This window comes from Rhinoderma darwinii, chromosome 1 (assembly GCF_050947455.1).
Source record: "Rhinoderma darwinii isolate aRhiDar2 chromosome 1, aRhiDar2.hap1, whole genome shotgun sequence".
Lineage (NCBI taxonomy): Eukaryota > Metazoa > Chordata > Amphibia > Anura > Rhinodermatidae > Rhinoderma > Rhinoderma darwinii.
Genome location: NC_134687.1, coordinates 519,888,655 through 519,911,922, shown reverse-complemented (window position 1 = coordinate 519,911,922; position 23,268 = coordinate 519,888,655). Strand labels below are relative to the sequence as shown.

Sequence of the window (23,268 nt, the reverse complement as noted above, 5' to 3'; positions counted from 1 at the left end):
ATTCTTGAGCATTTTAAAGCCATATTAACAGTTTGTCCTCACTTGTTCCATTCTCAGCAAAACCTTATGTGTAAAAAATAAAATTCATTCCAGAATCCAAATGCCCTGCAGCACTGAATGATACTGCATAATCTAAAGTGAGAGCATTTCACACACTCAACCTCAAATTACAAGTGTATAAGCTATTCTTAGTGCAGGGCCGCTATCAAAAATTTCGGGGCACCATACAGTGAGATTGGTTAGGGCCATTGGGGGTTTACCGTTTGAGCCTTTAAAGGGAGGGAAGAGAGCAAAATGGTCAGTGAGAAGCATAGTAAGCAGTGACCACTGAGATATTAAAATTAGTTTAATAGGACTTTAGGTTGAAAATAGATAAAATTGTAATGTACCTATCTTAGTAATTCTGTGCCATTCCCGCACCGCAGGTACCCGCCTGTCCCCAGTACTCTCTGTTTAACTTACTTACACAATGTTGTGATGTGTTCATGTCATGTGATTGTGGTAGCCAGTCGCCGCCGTATTAATAAGGAACTGACGGTGTGGGAATGGCACAGTATGTACAGTAAACACAAATACAATTACCTTTATTTTTAAAGTTCTAGCCCTATTTGAACCTAATTTAAATGGAATCTGTCACCTGGTTTATGCTGCCCTATCCTATGGCAGCATAAACTAGTGCCGGAAACCCTAATTTCATTGATGTGTCACTCGTCAATACGCTGTAGTTTTCATAAAATCACAGTTTATCCAATTCAGCATGAACCGAGCCAGGAGTCCTCCTAATGATGTGCATGCGCTGATTCTGAAGTCTTCCATGTTTATTATTTGCGGGATAATCCCACCCACCTCTGCTGATTGATAGCTTTGTTCTCAATGCACAGTAATAGGGAGAAAGCTGTCAATCAGCAGCAGGGGTAGCACGCTGCACTCAGCTTGCGCTGCAACTGGTAAACTGTAATTTTATGAAAACTACAACATATTGACAAGTGACAGACCCCTGAAATCAGGTTGTCTGTCAATATTTATGGAAAAATACAGAACTGTTAATTTAAGTCAAAATTAAAACAAGAAATTAAAAATCCCGGGGAGAGAACGCTTACGCTTATTGAACTTTTCAGTTCTTAATCATAGCTATGTTTAAGAACTGAAAAGTTCGAAATGCGTAAGCGTTCTCTCACCAGGATTTTTAATTTCTTGTTTTAATTTTGACTTAAATAAACAGTTTTGTATTTTTTCATACCATATCGTGTGCTGGACTTCCAACTTTGTTCCCTGGATTTCTACCTACTCCTGACGTAGCTCTCTTGCCCGTGCACCGATCAATCGTGGAATGTGGCGTCTTTACTTCAAATGAGTGGTGGGCGGAAAAATTTCTCTTGTATATTTTCTACTGTCAATACTTATGCTGCATAAATCTGGTGACAGATTCCCTTTAATCATAAAGAACAACATCAACCACCTCTCACCTACTATATATATATATATATATATATTTTTTTTTTATTTTTTTTTTTTTTTTATATATACAAACACACACATACATGAATACATACATACATACATACATACATACATACATACATACATACATACACATACATGACTTGGTTCTCCCTGCCGGCTTTCTATTCTTGCTTGCATGTGCAGCACACAGCAAACATATTTTAAAAGTGTGGCGGGGCCTGAAGACTTCCACCTAGGTTTTTAATAACCTTTTATTACGCATACCTCCCAACCGTCCCAGGGTATGTCCCGCTGTCAACTGTATCTGACAGTTGAACCCAATTCTGAAGCTGGGAACCATCAGCTCCCTACTTCAGAATTAGTTAAGAGCGGAGGAGCAGAGGCAGCTCCTCCGCTCACCGAGGACTCCCTGGGATCAGCGTTACTTTAAGTGGCTGCTCATTGAGCGGAGTCCCCATTGCCGATGATCTGGCCGGGAATTCCGCTCCTAGAGGAAACTCCTGAGGTCACTGTCCATATATAGACATTGATGTCAGGGGCTCCTCCTGGAGTGGAATCCCCGGCCAGAGTCGGCAACGGTGATTCCCCTCAAGGAGTAGCCACTGGCGTCATTGTTCATATATGGGCAGTGACATCAGGGCTTCCCTCTAGGATTGGAATCCCTGGCCTATGCTCCTAGAGGGAGTCCCAATGGCGCTATCTTCAAGGGGGCACTATCTACATGGACACTGTGGTACTATCTAGGGGCACTATCTACCGGGGACACTGTGGTGCTATCTACATGGGCACTATCTACATGGGCACTGTGTCACTACCCTGGCACTGTCACTAGGGGAAGCTAAGGAGGCATTATACTGTATGGTGGCAGCTATGGTGGTATTATGCTGTTTGGGGGCAACTTTGGGGGCATTAAGATGTATGGGGGCAGCTATGGGGCATTATACTGTATGGGGCAGCTATGGGGACATTATACTGTATGGGGGCATCTGTGTGGGCATTATACAGTATGAGGGGCATTATACAGTATGGGGCAGCTATGGGGGCATTATTCTGCATGGGGTAAGCTATAGGGCATTATGCTGTATGGGGAAATTTGTTAGGGCATTATACTGCATGGGGGCATCTGTATGAGCATTATGCTGCATGGGAGAATCTGCGTGGGCATTATACTGTATGGGGGCGTCTGTGTGGGCATTATACTGTATGGGGAGATCTGTGTTGGCTTTATACTGTATGGGTGCATCTATGGGGCAGTATACTGTATGGTGGCAGCTATGGTGGCAGCTATGGGGGCATTATACTGTATGGTGGCAGCCAGGGCCGGCCTTAGGATAGATGGCGCCCCATGCAAAATTATATTTCGGCGCCCCACCCCATCATAAAAAAATTCCCCATAATAAAAGTATAATGCCCCCCCACAGTATAATACCCTATATAGTGCCCCCACACAGTATAATGCCCCTTTAGTGCCCCCATACAGTATAATAATAATATTTCATAATATAATATATTATAACCCCTGCAAGGACACAGTATTTCGTCCTCTAATTGTGCCCACACAGTATTATGCCCCATAAGTACCACACACACAGTATATTGCCCCCTCTAGTACCGCTACACAGTATAATGTCCGCTTAGTGGCCCCCACACAGTTTAATGCCCCCTCCCCTGGCTGCCACACACAGCCCCCCCCCATGTAGATAGTGCCCCCCCGTTGATTGTGCCATTCTGCCTCCCTGTACACAGTGCAAAAATCCTCCATCTCCTCCGTGTAGATCATGCCATACAGCCCCCCACCTCCCCCATGTAGACAGTGTCATAAGCCCCCAACCTCCCCATTGTAGACAGTGCCCCCAAACCAAAAAAATTGTACTCACCTAGGCCCCGTTCCCACGACGAACTGAGCTACTCCACGGCGGCATCCTCGCATAGCCCCGCATGATCCTGTAGCCTATTACAGAGTTTTCCAACCTTTTCGGACTCGAGGCACCAGTGGAAAAATTTAATTTCCTCAGGGCACCACTACTAAAAATTGTTTTGAGAAAGACAGAAAACGTCTGAAAACAAGCACTACAGACTCAGGGTATGTTCACACAGCGTTTTTTGTAATGCAAAAAAAATCTGCCTCAGAATTCCTTCAGGAATTATGATGCAGATTTTGAATTGACAGCGTTGTTTGACCATTTTTTATTTTTTTTGCTCTTTGTTTTAAGCCGTTGAAGCTAATGCAAAACGCAGGCAAAAAAGCACCAAACGAGCGCCACAGGTAATTTCTGCCTCATATTAATTTTAATTGGAGCTGAGAGGTGGAAACCACTTGAAGACTATCAACCTCCCACTCACAGTAAAATGACCATCAGCCCACCACTCACCGTAAAATAATCATCAGCCCCCCACTCACAGATTACCCCTGTAGATAGTGCCACACAGCCCACTTCTAGGTAGTGCCACACAACCCCCTTGTAGGTAGTGCCACACAGCCCCCTGGTAGGTAGTGCCACACAGCCCCCTTGTAGGTAAGTGCCACACAGTCCCTTGTAGGTAGTGCCACACTGCCCCCTTGTAGGTAGTGCCACACAGCCCCCTGGTAGGTAGTGCCACACAGCCCCCTTGTAGGTAGTGCCACACAGCCCCCTTGTAGGTAGTGCCACACAGCCCCCTTGTATGTAGTGCCACACAGCCCCATGTAGGTAGTGCTACACATCACCCTGTACGTAGTGCCACACAACCACCTTTTAGGTAGTGCCACACAGCGCCCTGTAGGTAGTGCCACACAGCACCCTGTAGGTAGTGTCACATAGCCCCCTTGTAGGTAGTACCACACAACCACCTTGTAGGTAGTGCCACACAGCACCCTGTAGGTAGTGTCACACAGCCCCCTTGTAGGTAGTGCCACACAGCCCCCTTGTAGGTAGTGCCACACAGCCCCATGTAGGTAGTGCTACACAGCACCCTGTAGGTAGTGCCACACAGCCCCCTGGTAGGTAGTGCCACACAGCCCCTGGTAGGTAGTGCCACACAGCCCCTGGTAAGTAGTGCCACACAGGCCCCTTGTAGGTAGTGCCACACAGAACCCTGTAGGTAGTGTCACACAGTCCCCTTGTAGGTAGTGCCACACAGCCCCCTTGTATGTAGTGCTACACAGCACCCTGTTGCTAGTGCCACACAGCCCCCTGGTAGGTAGTGCCACACAGCCCCGTTAGGTAGTGCCACACGGCGCCCTGGTAGGTAGTGCCACACAGCCCCCTTGTAGGTAGTGCCACACAGAACCCTGTAGGTAGTGTGATCGCAATTTGAGTCACGTTACGCCTTGATCTCCATGCAGGTTCAAATCAGGTGGGGGGGGGCGAGCTCGGAGAAGCAACAGATACACTGAGACGTTTCTCAAAGTAAAAATCCTTCTGACTTTATTTAACTGTAGTGGTCGCTTTTATAGCGTCAGAACAAAAAACATTCCATAACATATGAGTCATCTGTATATTCAATCCTTACATCCTTACATCCTTCTTTCCCATTGGTGGAACACAAGGTATTCCCTTAGGTTTCCTTTTATGCTTAGGGGGGTTGGTCAAGTGATTGACCGCCATCTGTTCGCAATTTCAATGGACAGCAGAGCAGCTGCAAACTATTTCCTCTCTTAACCTTTCTAAAATACCCATTCTATTGTAACACATGTTCTCCTCTATAACATTTCACTCCTTGGGGCCCCAGATACATTATACATATATTTATTCCATAACAATCCCTCCTTTTGTGATTTTACCAACACCTAAATTCCAATGCTACTTCTATCTCCTGATAGCAAGGCTTCGATCCATTTCTTCACTTGATTCACACAGGTATGTAGGTGGGGTAATCTCACAACACTCTTTCATCATAATGTATAGGCCTCTGATTGAATGCTTCCCTTATTTTGCAAAATGTATAACAATTGAAACATGTAAGCAATATAAACAATATTATGAAACATATCAATGGTTGGAATAACACATGCAGTATCTTAGTGGCAGTGGGGGAAAATCCTGTAAATATGTCATACCAATGATGGGCACTGGCATCTTTTATTGCTGACGATAAATTTATTACTTCCCTAGCTGCTATTGTAGCCAATATTTTCACTTTACTTAGAGTTACATTATGGGCTGCTATCAATTTCTTTACGTCTCTAGACTTTTGTAACACTTGTTTTAACTCTTCCAGTGGCAAACTAAAATTTCCATAGGGCAAAGGTTCAGGTACCCATACAGTGGACATTATTTCTTCTAAAGTAGGCAGGAACACTATAGTTTGGTTCCCCCAAGTCAAATGCGTCACATTGTATAGACATCCTGAAAATGGTCCTATGAGATTAAACTGGCTAAGGGTCTGCTTGTTGTTAGTTATTAAACATACATGCTGTGGACCTACTTCAATATAAACCTGTAGGTTAGCTTCTGGGATTATAGTGAGTGCGCATACATTATCCTGGTGCTGCATTAGACAGGGTTCATATATCCCTGACTGTTCATTACATACATATCCTTGCTCTGTTAACTGGCACAAATCTATATTCCTCGTTTTGTTTTGAGAATCTATGTGTGTTCCTTTTATTTCTGGCATCCAATATTGTCCTAATAATGTCACCGGATCAATCATTACCATTGGCATAACAATAAATTTGCATAATAGAGTAGGATTTTTCACATGAAATGCTATTAGTCTTCCTGCGCACCATTTAGGTGTACACTCAGTATACTCCGGCTGTAACAATAACCACGTATCATTTCTCTCTCCTATGGGCAGAATGTCTGTCCATTGCCTAACATGACTACTAAACAATTTATTCTTAAAATTATTCATCTGTTCTTGTTGCCACATGGTTTTAAGCGTACATACTGTCCAATTTACAAAAGTTGATACATTCTGTAATGTTCTATATTCGGTTAGCATACTTTCATTAAAAACATTTAAAAACAGTTCATCTATAGCTAACCCTTTCTGTTGTATGGCAAAGGTAGTAGGTAACCATGACGCACCTATCCTTAATGCAGTAGATGTGTCATCTCCCACTGAGTTTAATTTGTTCATAACTGTTTCTAACTGTATACCATTCAATACTCCTAATCCCGTTCCTGCCCCTCCTAATAGCGGGTCATACCATTCTCTTTTTTGTCTATGACAGCTGGGGGATTCAGGGAAGGAAATATTGAAGTGTACATTCTTTTTCTGCTGTTGGGTTACAGCGCTCTTACAAGTGTGTGCGATTCTTTCCAGACTTTGTACTGTTATATGTGGCTTAAAACTATCTCTTAAAATTGTTATCAAGAATACAAAATATCTTCTATTTCTTATTTGGCTATTATTCATACATAATATCATCCCATCAGTTTCTTTTATTACAATCGTAGAGTTGAGCCTCTCCTTGTTGCATCTTTCATAAGTCTTATTTATCATTTCATTTCTATTTTTACTGGTTGTATATTTCTATAGATACTGTAAATCTGGTTCATAACAACAAAACAACAGCCGTCTCTTCTTGTATGCTAATGTTGGCTGTTTTGTCTATGTGAAGGTACACAGTCCCTCCATGTGGTCCTTTTCTCCAAGTCCCTTCGGTTGTAGTCACATTTGTCATTGGCCTTACAGGTGTAGTTACCCTGCTTTCTATCCACTGTGGCATTCGCCCACCCTGTCCTGAACTGTTCCAGTGATTCTGTACTGATTACGTGTACAGGAGTAGCAGTTCTGCCTTTTTGTATAAGAGCACACGCAACAACCGCCGCAACAACCGCAAAGATCTTCATTCTTCTGGCTGAAGAACCTTTTTACAATGACTGGCGTGAATCCAGCTTGCCTTTCCTTCGAGCTTCACTGAGGTGCTTGTAACGAGTAGGACTTGAAAAGGACCATCAAATCTTGGGTCTAGACTTTTCCTCACGTGTCTTTTAACAACGACCCAATCTCCTGGTTCTAGCTTATACGTCAACTGAATCAGGACCTGGAATGGAAGCAAAGACTTGTGCATACACCTTGGTCAATTGTTTGTTCAGCGTTTATACATAATCTGTTAGTCTACCATACTGCATTTGGAGCACCTGTGGAAAATAACATCCTAATCTGGGAGCCGACCCAAATAAGATCTCATATGGGCTGAGACCTGTTCTTTTTGTGGGCGTGTATCTTACTGAGAACAAGGCTAATGGTAGACACTCGGTCCATGGTTTCCCGGTTTCTACCATTGCTTTTTGGATTTTCAATTTGAGAGTCCCATTTAGTCTCTCAACCTTCCCACTGCTTTGTGGATGGTATGGTGTATGTAGGGCTTGACTTATGCCTAGAGCTGACAACACATAGTTCATGATTTCACCCGTAAAATGAGTTCCTCTGTCGCTCTTGATCACCTCTGGAACTCCATATCTGCACACCACCTCGTTGATCAGTTTCTTTGCTGTGGCTACGGCTGTAGCTTTGGTGACTGGAAAAGCTTCTGGCCATCCTGAAAAGAGATCAATACAAACAAGCACATACTCATAGGTACCGACTTTTGGTAATTGAATATAGTCTATCTGTAGTCTCTGGAACGGATATATAGGTCTGGGTGTGTGCTTCTGTGGTACTTTTACAGTTCTTCCAATATTATGTGTTGCACAGATCATGCATCCTTGTGTAAAACTGCTGGCCATCACACTAAACCCTGGGGCATACCACACCTTGTTTACCAAGTCCATCATTGCCGTTTTTGATTGGTGAGTCGCTCCATGTGTTATTTGGGCCATCATTGGGAACATTGTCTTAGGCAGGCACAGTTTATTCTTGCATTGCCAGAGGCCATCTTTTCGTAGCGTTGCTCCTTGGGCCGTCCACTTGTCTTTTTCTTCTTCTGTTGCTTGTCCTTGAAGTTTTTGCAGTAGTTCCGGGCTTACAGCTGGTCTTGTTTCCTCTGGATCTTTTATCTGACATACGGCTGCTAACACGGGTAGCTTCTGTGCTGCTTGCTTTGCCGCTTCGTCTGCCAGGGCATTTCCCCTTTTGTCTCTGGTGAACTCACCTTAGTGTGAGCTTTTAATGTTTACTACTGCTACTTCTGTGGGTAACATCAGGGTCTCCATCAAGTATTTTACAAAGTCTGCATTCTTTACAGGTGTACCTGCAGAGGTCAAAAACTGTCTAGCCTCCATATGGGGCCATAATCGTGTGCAATCCCAAAAGCATATCGAGAGTCAGTGTATATATTTGCTGTCTTTCCTTCTGCATGTTGGCATGCTGCTGCCAGGGCCTTAAGCTCCGCTTCTTGTGCTGAGCGGGACGCTGGTAAGGAGGCTGCTTCTAGGACTACATCTTCGGTGGTTACTGCATATCCTGTAAGAAAAGATCCTTCTACACAATACCTTGAACCATCCACAAAGAGTATTAGGTCTGGGTTTTGGAGTGGGGTATCTCTTACATGTGCGAACCCCACTGTTTCCTGGGCCATAAGGGCCATACAATCATGTTCATCAGTTTCAGGCAAAAATTGTGACCATACTTTACCTACGTCTTCTCCCCCTTGCTCCAAAGGCAGTAAGGTAGCTGGGTTCAATGTAGTACAGCGGTGTAAAGTAACCTGCTCAGGAAGAAGAAGAGCACAAATTAATCTCAAATATCTTGCAGTGGACAAATGCTTAGGTTGTACTTGAGTTAGAATAGCAGTAATATCATGTGGTGGAAATGCCAGGACCAAATCTGAGGCCTTGTTTAACATTGAATTTACAGCAATAATAGCTTTCACACATGATGGGGAACCTCGGGCCACAATGTCTAGTCTAGCTGAATAATATGCTACCGGGCGCTGCTGTGGTCCATGACTTTGTGTGAGAACTGCAGTGGCATGTCCATTTTGTTCAGTCCAGTACAAAGTATATGCTTGCGTAGAGGTACTCCATGGATTGGTGTCACAAGCCGCTACCAAACACAACTCCTCCTCATTCAGCTGATAATCCAGAATACTTTGAGAATCTCACTTTTATCAGGTTCTGCAAATACTTGATTAATACAAAAACAAATAAAAATAAAACATTCCCAAAAACTTTACATCAAATTAACAATGTCCAGACAAGTTTTGTTTTGCCTTCTCCCTCATCTAAATCCATAAAAACTCGTGTGAGTGACGTCACCTCTGCCTCCTTTGTAACTTTGCTGGAGGGGGATGGTCTCTTACACATAAACCAAAATTGTACCTAATCAGTTCCTTCACCCTTCCCCCCTTTGTGGACTCTGCGAGAGTGATGTAGCAGAGTTCAAAACTACATCTCAACATAACACTAGTTTAACCCCTTGTAATGTACAACAGCCTGAAACAAAAATGACTTTTTCCTAAGGAAAATACATTTTATCTTTACAATGACATAACTCATGTGTGAAATCGAAAACAAAACAATTGTAGTTAGTTATTCAATAAAACAGAAAATATTATATCTGATAACATTAATTACTGCAAACCAATAAACAGTATAACGGTGGGGGCACATACATTTTCAAAACCCCCGTGTCTCACAGTATCTGTAGTTTAATACATCTGAATTATCAAAACACATGAAATCTGATCACATCATAACACATAAATATCGTAACTTTTATAACCAACAGCGCTTGCGCAAAAGAGAAGAAATTTATTTAGGTTTGTAGACATTACTGATATATATATATCTCAGCAGTGCATATTGAAATCCCTTTGTCTCATCAGCCCTGCAGACTGCACCCAGTCAGCCCCCCTCCTCCTCCCAAACACAGCACACTACAGGGGGGAGGGAGGGGGGTCACAAACTCGCAGCTTCTCACAACTTCTCACAACTTCTCACAATCTTAACACTTTCAATGCCGGCAAAACAACATACGTATCTGCAATCATTCATCACACCATTGTATAGGAATTATCTACGTTAATGTTTAACCGTACAATCTGACGGCCACCATCTCTATATTATGATGACGTGTTGTTTCATCAGTGAACTAGACTGGAACTTCTGTAAATAGAAAAAACACTACAAATGACAAAATTAACAAGGTGATTATTTCATACTGATTTGGATGGGCCGGGCGTGGCCACATCAGGGGCAGGGGGGGGCAGCCTCTCCCATTGGAAACACAGTACGCAGGGGGTTTCCCACCAACAATGAGGACACCCTCAACATGAGGTACGGACGCCATTACCGGGCGTCGGCTGGTCCTGTTTTCTAATACATACAATATGACACAAAGTCATACAAAATATCTATTTCAGCATTTAATGTTGTGTCCATTCATTTCAAGAATAAGATGACATTTCTTATCTCACCAGCAGCTGTTCTCCACCTCCCCCTTCTCTTATCACACAAGTTGATTCTAAATTATATCGTATGGGAATTTACTATAAGGTCATTTGCAACATTAAAACAACTACTACTTCTATAGCTTCCTTTGCTTTAAACTTTACTTTATAATATATGAATTTCCTCTGACAACCTCCTGCACTTTTACTTCAGTGTTATTAACATTACATACATTTGTAGGCTCTTTGTTGCTTTCTAAAAGATGCTACAATCCATCTACTCCAATCTGCTTTGTCATTTGACTCTGTGTGGTTCTGGATTTACAATCCCCTAATAAATTTACACCATTTTAACAGGTGCTTGCTAATTCACTATCCAACTGAGCCAAATTACAACCAACTAAACAATAATCCCACAAAGGATCTGCTCATTATATCATCTATATTTTTCCCGATCTAATCTTCCCGCTTTTCCCATTCCACATGCCTTCATTAACTGATTCGTTCCTTGCGTTGCCTTTTTACCTTCTCTTTCTGCTACTGCCTGTTTGGCTGTCAGTCCTTGTGGGTGCTCATCTCGTAATAGGAACACCAAGTTCCCCATAGTTATAAGTGGTCGCCTATGGGCAGACCCTAAGTTACGTAGGGGGTAATTTTCCTGATAGGTGAATTTCTTCTCACCTATTTTAGACAGTTACTTATCCCCTCGAAACTTCTTAATAGGAACACCAAGTTCCTCATCTTGTGACTGTAAGTGGTGGCCTTTTTTGGCACACCCTAAGTAATTCAAGGGGTAAGTTTCCTGATAGGCAAATTTCTTTCTTGCCTATTTTCGACAGTTACTTATCCACTTGATACTTCTTATTTTGTTACAGATTTTAGCTACTGACAGATGAATTTCTTTCTCATCTATTTTAGACAGTTCTAGTTTCCGTACTTCTTCTACTCTGGCCAGAGGATCTTTCCCTTTCACAGTCCTTTTATAACTATCTTACTTTCTTCGTCTGAGACACCACTCGAGTACGTGCCCTCTGCACCATGACAAATATTCCTAATCCAAATAACAAGGCAAACGTAAAATCAAGCTGTTCTTTTGACATGCCGGATTATCAGATTGCACAAAATTCTGGAATTTTGAGCTGAAAATCAGTGCATGATAATCTCTGCAAGTACCTCAATGCTGTACACACATTTTCGGCATTTTTCCGGATTATCAGATTGCACAAAATTTTCGATTTCCGGGCTTAAATTTAGCCTATCATAATCCCCGTAGTCACCTGAAGCATGTACACATGTTTCTGGTAATTTGCCGGATTATCGGAAGTTTTTTCCAAAAACAATTTCCTTATTCTAAAATGCATTTGTGACACAAAACTGGGTTTCTACAACATTCATACAAATACTGTCATGGAGATCAGGCACTTTATCCTGAGGGTAGGATTACATATAGACTTGACCAGATTTTTACACTAAAAATACCCTCATGTGGCCCCTCTATCCCTCAGGAGTACTACCGGGAAGGTGACCTACCAGACAGGAAGGTGCAGAGCAGAGTTTGTAAGAATTAAGTCTTCTTACCTTGCTGCAGCAGTGGTCTGCACGTTCCTTCGTCCGGGTGGTCGCCATTCAAGTCCCGGGAGATCCCCTAGGTGGGGTGCCGTCCTTCTGGTCAAGTCCCTGTTCGGGCGCCAATTTCTGTGATCGCAATTTGAGTCACGTTACGCCTTGATCTCCATGCAGGTTCAAATCAGGTGGGGGGGGGGCGAGCTCGGAGAAGCAACAGATACACTGAGACGTTTCTCAAAGTAAAAATCCTTCTGACTTTATTTAACTGTAGTGGTCGCTTTTATAGCGTCAGAACAAAAAACATTCCATAACATATGAGTCATCTGTATATTCAATCCTTACATCCTTACATCCTTCTTTCCCATTGGTGGAACACAAGGTATTCCCTTAGGTTTCCTTTTATGCTTAGGGGGGTTGGTCAAGTGATTGACCGCCATCTGTTCGCAATTTCAATGGACAGCAGAGCAGCTGCAAACTATTTCCTCTCTTAACCTTTCTAAAATACCCATTCTATTGTAACACATGTTCTCCTCTATAACATTTCACTCCTTGGGGCCCCAGATACATTATACATATATTTATTCCATAACAGTAGTGACACACAGCCCCTTGCAGGTAGTGTCACACAGCCCTCTGGTAGGTAGTGCCACACAGCCCCCTGGTAGGTAGAGCCACACAGCGCCCTGGTAGGTAGTGCCACACAGCCCCCTTGTCGGTAGTGCCACACAGAACCCTGTAGGTAGTGACACACAGCCCCTTGCAGGTAGTGCCACACAGCCCCCTGGTAGGTAGTGCCACACAGCCCCCTGGTAGGTAGTGCCACACAGCGCCCTGTAGGTAGTGCCACACAGCACCCTGTAGGTAGTGTGACACAGCCCCCTTGTAGGTAGTACCACACAACCACCTTGTAGGTAGTGCCACACAGCCCCCTTGTAGGTAGTGCCACACAGCACCCTGTAGGTAGTGTCACACAGCCCCCTTGTAGGTAGTGCCACACAGCCCCCTTGTAGGTAGTGCCACACAGCCCCATGTAGGTAGTGCCACACAGCCCCCTGGTAGGTAGTGCCACACAGCCCCTGGTAGGTAGTGCCACACAGCCCCTGGTAAGTAGTGCCACACAGGCCCCTTGTAGGTAGTGCCACACAGAACCCTGTAGGTAGTGCCACACAGTCCCCTTGTAGGTAGTGCCACACAGCCCCCTTGTATGTAGTGCTACACAGCACCCTGTTGGTAGTGCCACACAGCCCCCTGGTAGGTAGTGTCACACAGCCCCCTTGTAGGTAGTGCCACACAGAACCCTGTAGGTAGTGACACACAGCCCCTTGCAGGTAGTGCCACACAGCCCTCTGGTAGGTAGTGCCACACAGCCCCCTTGTAGGTAGTGCCACACAGCCCCCTTGTAGGTAGTGCCCCACAGCCCCCTTGTATGTAGTGCCACACAGCCCCATGTAGGTAGTGCTACACAGCACACTGTACGTAGTGCCACACAACCACCTTGTAAGTAGTGCCACACAGCCCCCTTGTAGGTAGTGCCACACAGCCCCCTTGTAGGTAGTGCCACACAGCACCCTGTAGGTAGTGTCACACAGCCCCCTTGTAGGTAGTGCCCCACAGCCCCCTTGTAGGTAGTGCCACACAGCCCCATGTAGGTAGTGCTACACAGCACCCTGTAGGTAGTGCCACACAGCACCCTGGTAGGTAGTGCCACACAGCCCCTGGTATGTAGTGCCACACAGCCCCCTTGTAGGTAGTGCCACACAGAACCCTGTAGGTAGTGACACACAGCCCCTTGCAGGTAGTGCCACATAGCCCTCTGGTAGGTAGTGCCACACAGCCCCCTGGTAGGTAGTGCCACACAGCCCCTTTGTAGGTAATGCCACACAGCCCGCTTGTAGGTACTGCCACACAGCCCCCTTGTAGATAGCACCCCCCCTTCCTGTAGATAGCACCACTGTAGCTCCCTGAAGGAGCGGAATCCGCTCCTGGAGTGCTCCGCTTGATTTCTCTGTCCACATATAGACAGTGACATCAGGGGCAACTCCTGAAGCAGAATCCCCGTCCACAGCATTGACGTTGTGTTCGGGAATTCCACTCCAGGAAAAGCCCCTGTCGTCTGTGTCCATTTATGGACAGTGACGTCACTGGCATCTCCTGGAGTGGAATCCCCGGTAACAGAATCGGCAACGCTGTAGACGGGGATTCCGCTTCAGGAGTTGCCCCTGATGTCACTGTCCATGTATGGACAGAGACATCAAGCGCTCTGACCAGGACGGCACAGGTGCCCTCATGTCCGGTGTCGCCGCTAGCAGCCACTATGGCTGCAACAGCGGTAGCGACGACACTGAGTGAAGAAGCGCCCAGGCGAAAAGGCGGCTGCTGAGTCACCGGGCCTGGGCGCTTCTGAAACAAGCAGGGGAAGGGAGCCAGCGCAGCACCCCCTTCCACCTGCTGGAGTGATGTGCCCTGTGCAATGGCACAGATCGCACACCCCTAAGGCCGGCCCTAGTGGCAGCTATGGGGGCATTATACAGTGTGAGGGCAGTTATTTGGTATTATACTGTGTGGGAGGCACTACTAGAGCATGATACTGTGTGGGCTGAACCCGGTGTGTATGGGCGGGGATTGGGTGGGCTTAAAAGAAGAAATGCGTGAGCCGCATCGGTTGTCCCTCTTTGTGATACTTGAAAGTTGTAAGGTATAGTATTAAGTAGTGATGCAACATTGGCATAACATTACATCGCTAGGTCACCATGGAGATGGAGGCAGCGGCTGGAGCCTGGGTGGGGCTGGGTCGCAGTGGTGTAGCTAATGTCTCATGGGCCCCAATGCAAAAGTTCTTCTTGGGCCACGGCAACTTCTCATGGCCAACAGCCCGCAGTTTCAGCTGCATCGCTCGGTCTCCTAAGTGACCCAACGATGCAGCACTAGCAGACAGAGGGGTCGCTAAGGTCTCTATAATCAGGGCAGACAGCATGTCTGTAGCACTAAGAACCTATATCTATGGATAGGATTAGATACAGTGGCTCAGCAGACTTTATCACATATGATAGTCTTAGATTTGGGGCACAGCTCACTGACATTGGGGCTCCAGCGCTGGATCCAGGAAGGGTAAGTATAATAATTGTTTAACGTAATTTTTTTGGTGTGTTTGAGTTTTTTTTTTATAGGTTTTGATTGTTGGACTACTTCGGATTTGAGGACTACTTAGATGACGGCTTGTTTTATTTTCTATAAAATGGTTAATGAGGGTTGTGCGGGTTTTTCATTTCAATAAAATATTTTTTCTATGTCTCTGTATTGTTTTAAACTTTATTACTACTGCCTTAGTAATGGCTGCTGGCTGATTGACAGCGTCTATTACTAAGGCGGGGCTTAATGTTTGCCAGTGAAAAGGCCAACACTAACCCCCATTATTTCCCCAGAACCCACCGCCACCAGGTGTTCAGGAAGAGCTGGGTACGATCCAGTACCTGACCATCTGTAGTGATGGTATTGTTAGACTGGGAAAGCCCAAAAACAGTGTCCTTCCCACTCTGGTAATGCTAGCGTGCTGCTGCTATGTTGTATCTGGCTGGTTATGAAAAATGGGGGGAACCCCAACATTATTTTTTCCAATTATTTATATTTTGGTTATACGGTTGACATAGAGTATGCGCCAAGAGCTTTCTCGATCCATACGTGAAATCTACAAAGGAAACACAGCGTAAAAGATGCCCAAGATGCAGAGACAGCACTGGCTGATGATTTTTAAATGTTTTGTCCACTTACATGTCGACTTACAGTCGAAAACAGTTATAGATCCATAATTCAGAGTGGTATTAGTCATCCCTGAAAACCTTGATGTTGCTGTGACATTAGGATCAATATTAAGAATAAAACTAAAAAAAAATGTAATTTAAGAGAACTCATGTGTACACAGATATCAATCACACATTAGTGAGGTACTGGATGATTTATTATAGAAATCATTGTGTGCTTTTACGAAGAATTTTTTAGGAACAATCCAGGAAAAACTGATGAACTTTGTTATGCTTAGTGCAGGGCCTAAAGGGGCGATGCAATAGTGTTCTTTGAACCTATGTGTGATATACCGCCCCCTAGTACATGTACCAGGCATAACACAGTGTATAATTTTTTCCTAGAGTGTTCCTTTAACATGTTAACAAATTGCTGCTTATATAATATTGTGTTTCGTTCACTGAATTGGTAAGTTTACTGCCTGATTGGAACGAATTAAAATTAGATTTTAATAGTATAGTATAAAATTGGCTCATATGGCCCAAAAGTACATATGTTCAGGCTCAGACAAGTGGTCAGGGATAGGAGACGGTCTATTGAAGCGTCTGTCTGAAGACCAAAACTCCTCTTATAGTATATAGCCCTAACAGCCACTCGCTGAAAAATTGATTGTTCCAGCCTAACAGGCTCACAGCATATGGTCAAAGAGAGAGGGTGTATCAACAGTCCTGGTAGCAGACCGATATTACCCTTTAATGGTTTCAAACTCTAGGACCACAAGCTGAATGATTAATTACAACCCTACGCGTTTCAATGCCACTGTTGAATGTGACAAATCATCAGGGATTGTTTCAAGTTCAGATTAAGTGCCAGTTAGCACGATTTTAGTGCTAACGTTATTCCTCCCGGCTCGTGCACGACTCTAATACAAATTGCCGCACCATTTGTATTAGAGTCGTGCACGAGCCGGGAGGAATAACGTTAGCACTAAAATCGTGCTAACCGGCACTTAATCTGAACTTGAAACAATCCCTGATGATTTGTCACATTCAACAGTGGCATTGAAACGCGTAGTGTTGTAATTAATCATTCAGCTTGTGGTCCTAGAGTTTGAAACCATTAAAGGGTAATATCGGTCTGCTACCAGGACTGTTGATACACCCTCTCTCTTTGACCATATGCTGTGAGCCTGTTAGGCTGGAACAATCAATTTTTCAGCGAGTGGCTGTTAGGGCTATGTACTATAAGAGGAGTTTTGGTCTTCAGACAGACGCTTCAATAGACCGTCTCCTATCCCTGACCACTTGTCTGAGCCTGAACATATGTACTTTTGGGCCATATGAGCCAATTTTATACTATACTATTAAAATCTAATTTTAATTCATTCCAATCAGGCAGTAAATATAACATGTTAACCTTTTAAACAGTTGAATTTAAGTTACACATAACAATCCAGTAGCAATTGCAGATGAGCATGATGCACAAACTATTTGAATAAGAATAAGGGCTATATTTTGTTAGGCCTAATATAATCACTTAACTTGTTTTTTGTCGGGACACATTGGGGCGAGATTTATCAATACCAACGTACACCCCAGTGTACCCCAGATTCATTATTGCACAATCCTTATGTGCTAAAAAAAAAGTAGAGTAGGGGCTTCATAAATATGGCATTCGGCCTGAATTGCATGTATTTATCCCTGAAAACTGTTGGAAGTACATTGCTACATAAAGCTGCCCCATTTTCCCAATCCCGCTTACAATATGTCTCTGATCTTGTTTTATATATGATCTGTATGTTTACAACTACTCACATATTATAACTATACACAATGCATGTTTTGTAGGTTTACATAGAAACACTATATGGGCCAAACAAAAGATGTATCAGATTTTAACATTAAATAGGAACCAATGAATGTGACAAACTAAGATCAATAGTATCTGAAGTGAAGGCAGATAAGCAGGCGCTATATCGGTTCTTGTCCGTCTAGTCCACATTGACTATGAAAAATCCACAAAACACATCATAATGTGGCTTTTCTTAATAGAAACCCTAATAGGTTTCACATGAATAGGATGACAGACATGGTTATAACCACAACAGTATGAAAAGAGAGTATCCGGCACACCAATTTGAAAAAAGGTAATTTTATTTTTAATGCCAGTGGCAGAGTGCAATGTTTCGGTCAATACGACCTTCTTCAGGCATGGAGCCGTGCTGGGTATACTGCATGGACGAGCGCTTGTTGAAGTAATAGCGGCTGGCTGCTTTGTCATGGCGTTCATGACAAAGCGTCCAGCCGCTATTACTTCAACAAGCACTCGTCCATCCAGTATACCCAGCACGGCTCCATGCCTGAAGAAGGTCGTATTGACCGAAACATTGCACTCTGCCACTGGCATTAAAAATGAAATAAAAATTACCTTTTTTCAAATTGGTGTGCCGAATACTCTCTTTTCATACTCATCATTTGGGTTTGGCCCCTATCCGTGCAAAACCACTTCCACCCTGTATCTGGTGCTATCTGAACCTACACATAAATATAACCACAACAATTCATATATTCACACTTTAAGCTTGCACAAGCATATTGATTTCTGAAGACACAATGGAACAATATTCTTATGTTTTTGTTGTTATTTTTTGTTTGTTTTATTTACTATTTTGCAGACTTCTTTGGTAAATGTGTATCCCTATATGGTAGCAACAGTGCAGGTAATAGGTCTAGGAATGGTACAACAAACATATCATATAAACAGACAAATGCAGTGGCATCAGCCATCATAATATATGTTATCTGTGGAATAAGATGGACAAAAAGCACCTCAACTGAACACTGTAGTAATCATTGTAGACTGTATGGGTCAGCATGTCTGTGCCATACTTTGGACACCTTTTTTATAACCTGACAAATTTAGGCTGCTCTAAGAGTAAAGGGAGCACCCAAATTTATTAGGAAGTCATTCATAATGACAGATGTGCCTGCTGGTTACATAAATTATTAGGTTGGGATGATGATTGTACACTAAAGTGTTAAAATAACTACACAACAGGGACCATCGTCTCTGTTGTTTTAATGATCTCATCAATATAATAACCTGTTTATTGCTCTTACCCCTTACAGACTCTGTGGATTTGAACCATTTTATGATGAACGTGGAGACCAGTACATGTTCAAAAGAATCCTCAACTGCGATTATGACTTTGTCTCCCCCTGGTGGGATGATGTCTCACTGAATGCTAAGGACTTGGTGAGCAAAAGTACCTTCATTTTTCCTTGCAGCTCACGTCAACAGATATAATAAATACATATATATATATATATATATATATATATATATATATATATATATATATATATATATCATTGCAATATTTTACACATAATAAAAAATGTTAACGTATTAAAGGAATTTTCCCATCTTAAGAATTTATGGTATAATCACAGGAGGTGCCATAAATAGCAGATAGATGCGACTCTTGGGGACATGGATATGTGCGAACACCTCTCAATTCAAGTACATGTAGTATGCAGTGGCTAGGAATCAACGATAGGTGAGGGCTCTGATGGGTGGAAGATGGGAAAACCTCTTAAATTACTGAAAATACATTCATTAGCAGACTAAAAGAGAGTTTGTTGTGCAAATGGGAGTTACAATAGTGTCATGAGAGCAACACATTGAGAACGCACTAATATGCATTAGTGTGTTGACACTGAATAAGGCACGATGATCTCAAATGCTTTCCCTTTAACCTCTAGACGCATATATTTTTAGGTTTTTCATTTTAGTATTTTCCTCCCCATTTTTCAAGAGCCAAAACTTTTTTATTTTTCCGTCAACTTAGCCATATGAAGGCCTGTTTTACTTTTTAACAACACCATTTAGTGCACCATTTAATAAACGGAAAACTGAAAAAATTACAACGATACTAAGTTAATATAGTTTTTTTTATGATTTATTATATTTCCTAAAAAAACTATTTGTTAAAAAAAGGTAGTTTTGAGTTATATTCTGAGAGCCATAACTATTTTTATATTTTTTGCCGATGTACTCGCGTCAGGACTTGTTTTTTTGCAGGGCGAACTGTAGTTTTTATTGGTACAATTTTGGGATACATATGACTTTTTGATAACTTCTTATTCCATTTTTTTGGAGCGCTACAGTTACCCAAAAACTTTTATTCTGGTGTTTATTTATTTTTTATACGCCGTTCACCCTGCGAATAAATTTTGTTACATTACAATAGTACTGACCTTTACAGATGCAGCGATACCAATTACGTTAATTTTTTTACATTACTTTAGGGAAAAAAATAAGAAAAATGTTTTGTTTTTTTTGCGAAACGTGCGTTGGGTGACTGGAGGTATTTTTCCATTAATGCACTTGCACTTTCATGTGAGTCATTCCTTGAAAAGGTATTTGTACTCTATAATAGATGTAGTATTTATACTGTTTGCTCCTTAGCGGTATACAGCCAATTATTGTGTTATTTACCAATATGCTGAATATAATATTAGCTGTGTTTGTATAATATACTTTGTAATCATGTTAGTAAATTACTTATAGAACCTCTAAATTTACTTATTTATACCACCTCAACCACACATTTTTCTGTGGTATTTTTCTACTGTCTCATATTTTTAATGATATACTTTATGTAATGAAATAAAGATCAATTGTTTGTTTATATCTTGTCTGGCAATAAATTCATCATAGGAGAAGTATTTTTTTTGGTATATTACTAAAGCTTTATTTAACTGTTTTTACATTGTTTTACTTGAGCAAGCTGGTACAATAAACAGCAATGCTTATTTATTGCAGTGTATTGTAATTGCTACCAACTCCTATTAAGCCCTGCTTATGACTGCCATGAAATCCATCGGCATCCCGCAATCACGGTGATGGAGTAACAGGGGGGCCTGTCTAATGGCTGAGGTGCCGAGGTCGCTATTGACCATGGCATCTAAGTAGTTGAATGGCCAGGAAAGGATTTCAGATTACACAGACGACACCCATGGCGAATGGAGCAGGCTCAGCCCGTGAGCCCACTCCAATGCGCACACCCTACCGACTGTCACGATCTGTGGGTGTGTGGACCCACTGGGCCGCACCGCCATAGCAGGATGGCAGCTGGCCAAACTACAGTGTACCAAGTTAATATATATAGTCCAAGCATAATGGGACTGTATGCATATAGCAACATTTAACCCATAAGTCTCCCCTCCCCATACTAAAATTAACATCACACCGACACATAACTCTCTTTTAAAGTGGGGTTGACCCGGGGGTCGGCCACAGCTTTATTAACACAATAAATGTAAATAACAAATTTACCAAATATAAAATGCAATGACCTTAACATAGGTCAATAACAACCTGTATGCCTGCCTAACCAAGGACATGTAGTTAAATCCCCTTTAACTACCGCCACCAGGTGACCGTGTATTCCTCAACTACACGGCCCACCGACCCCCAACAAAAATAGACCTTGCTCAACCCCATCCTGCAACCCTGACAGGAAAATATCCAGCCCAATCTCCATTAGGTGCACCCCGTCTGGCAACAACAAACCTCTATTGTCACCCTCTAACTCCCGATGACGCACCACCACCCCGTCTCTAGCTCGGACAAACCTAGACACCCTGGTGTTTAATAGGCGCCTCGCCCGCTCAATGGCATTCACGTCCCGCGCTCCATGCCAAACCAACCTGGGAACAATTTCTGACCAGACCAAAACTACCCGGGGGAAAAAGCTGGCGAACCTTTCTAAACCTGACTGGATCAGTGAGATCAACTCCCCCAACCGAACCAAACACAGATCATTGCCTGTAAGATGAAACAGTAAAACAGTTGGAACCATGCGATGCCGGCTGATGTCGACCACTTCGGGCAGTGCCTGCAACCAGCGCAGGCCCCGGATGCCTCTCCAGTAGACTTCAGCACTTGCAAAGCCCAACGAACGTCCCCCAGGGCGTATGGCAGCCCTCCTCTCAGCCCAAAACACATAGGAGTGCCCGACTATCCACACTGCTGGTCTGGTACCTAAAATCAAAACTAGAAATTAGTGCAAAATAAGGTCCGGGCGAACATAACCAGCAAAACAATCCGACTTCCATCTCCCTATGCGCCTCACAGCCGCATCCGATAACCCCAATTCACTGGCCATCGTGGCCGGCCCATTACGGAACGAATAAGTACCGTAATCCCCTGGCGGTTGTCCAACCTGAACCAAAGCCTTCCGAAAAATAGCAGAAAACCGAGTGTGACAAAAATTGGGCCCCGGAACTACGCACCCCCAAGAAAGCCGACACCGGACCCGGGACTGCCCAAAGCGCCACCCAACAACCCCACCCAAACACATCCGTTTTAGAGAGACGACTCCGCAACCGAACCCCCACCGAGGAGACTACGACGTCCTCCAAAAGCAAACCCCCCGGCCGCGCCGCCCCCATCGGAACTAACTCCGAAATCCGCAAAGCCCCGAAAAAACACAACGAAAAAGCCACAGAAAACAAAACAGATTCATATGGAGAAGAACACACCGACGGCAGCGCCCCTATAAGCTCCTGCAACAAAGAAAAAGACACCGGCCGCCGCAACTCCCGCCTAGAAGCCATCTTCTTCCACCCCTTCAAGGCTTGCAAAATAAAAAAGGACTTAGTCACATCCGACCACCTCTTCAACTTAGAAAAGAAAGCCACCCCGGCCAGACGCCGCTGCGCCACCACCCCCAAAACCCCCCGCCCGCGCAAATCCATCAGATATTCCAGCATCACCGTCGTGCGCAGCACCGGATCCTCCCCAACCAGTCTATCCGCCGCAGCGCTCAACCATTCCTTCCACGCATTACCGTAAGTGGCCCAAGTCGAGGGCGCCAGGGATGACCTCACCAAGGGCACTAGCTGCGATCCAGCATCCTCCACATGAACTCCGGGCAGCTGGCTCCCTCCAGCTCTGCCTGCGGGCAAAGAGAGCGAAAAACCTGCCAACGAAAACGAGATAAAGCATCAGCAACAACATTATGAACACCTGGAATATGCCGAGCACGAAAACTGATGTTACACTGCAAGCACCGCAACACCAAATGACGGAGCAAAGCCAACACCGGACCTGAGAAAGAAGTAAGGTGGTTAACAGCAAAAACAACACTCATATTATCCGACCAAAACACCACAGACCTGTTGGAGAGGCGCGCCCCCCACAATTCAACGGCGACCACTATGGGGAAA

At 43.7% G+C, this 23,268-nt stretch overlaps 1 protein-coding gene across 3 annotated transcripts in view; it reads left to right on the top strand.

The window, feature by feature from the left end:
• CAMK4 (calcium/calmodulin dependent protein kinase IV) overlaps nucleotides 1-23,268 on the top strand; it is a 289,756-nt gene that overhangs the window by 247,363 nt on the left and 19,125 nt on the right. For all 3 annotated transcript variants that reach the window (XM_075836731.1, XM_075836733.1, XM_075836732.1), the window contains exon 9: nucleotides 19,162-19,288. In XM_075836731.1, coding sequence (XP_075692846.1) covers nucleotides 19,162-19,288 — 127 coding nt within the window. The remainder of the gene's footprint in view (nucleotides 1-19,161; nucleotides 19,289-23,268) is intronic.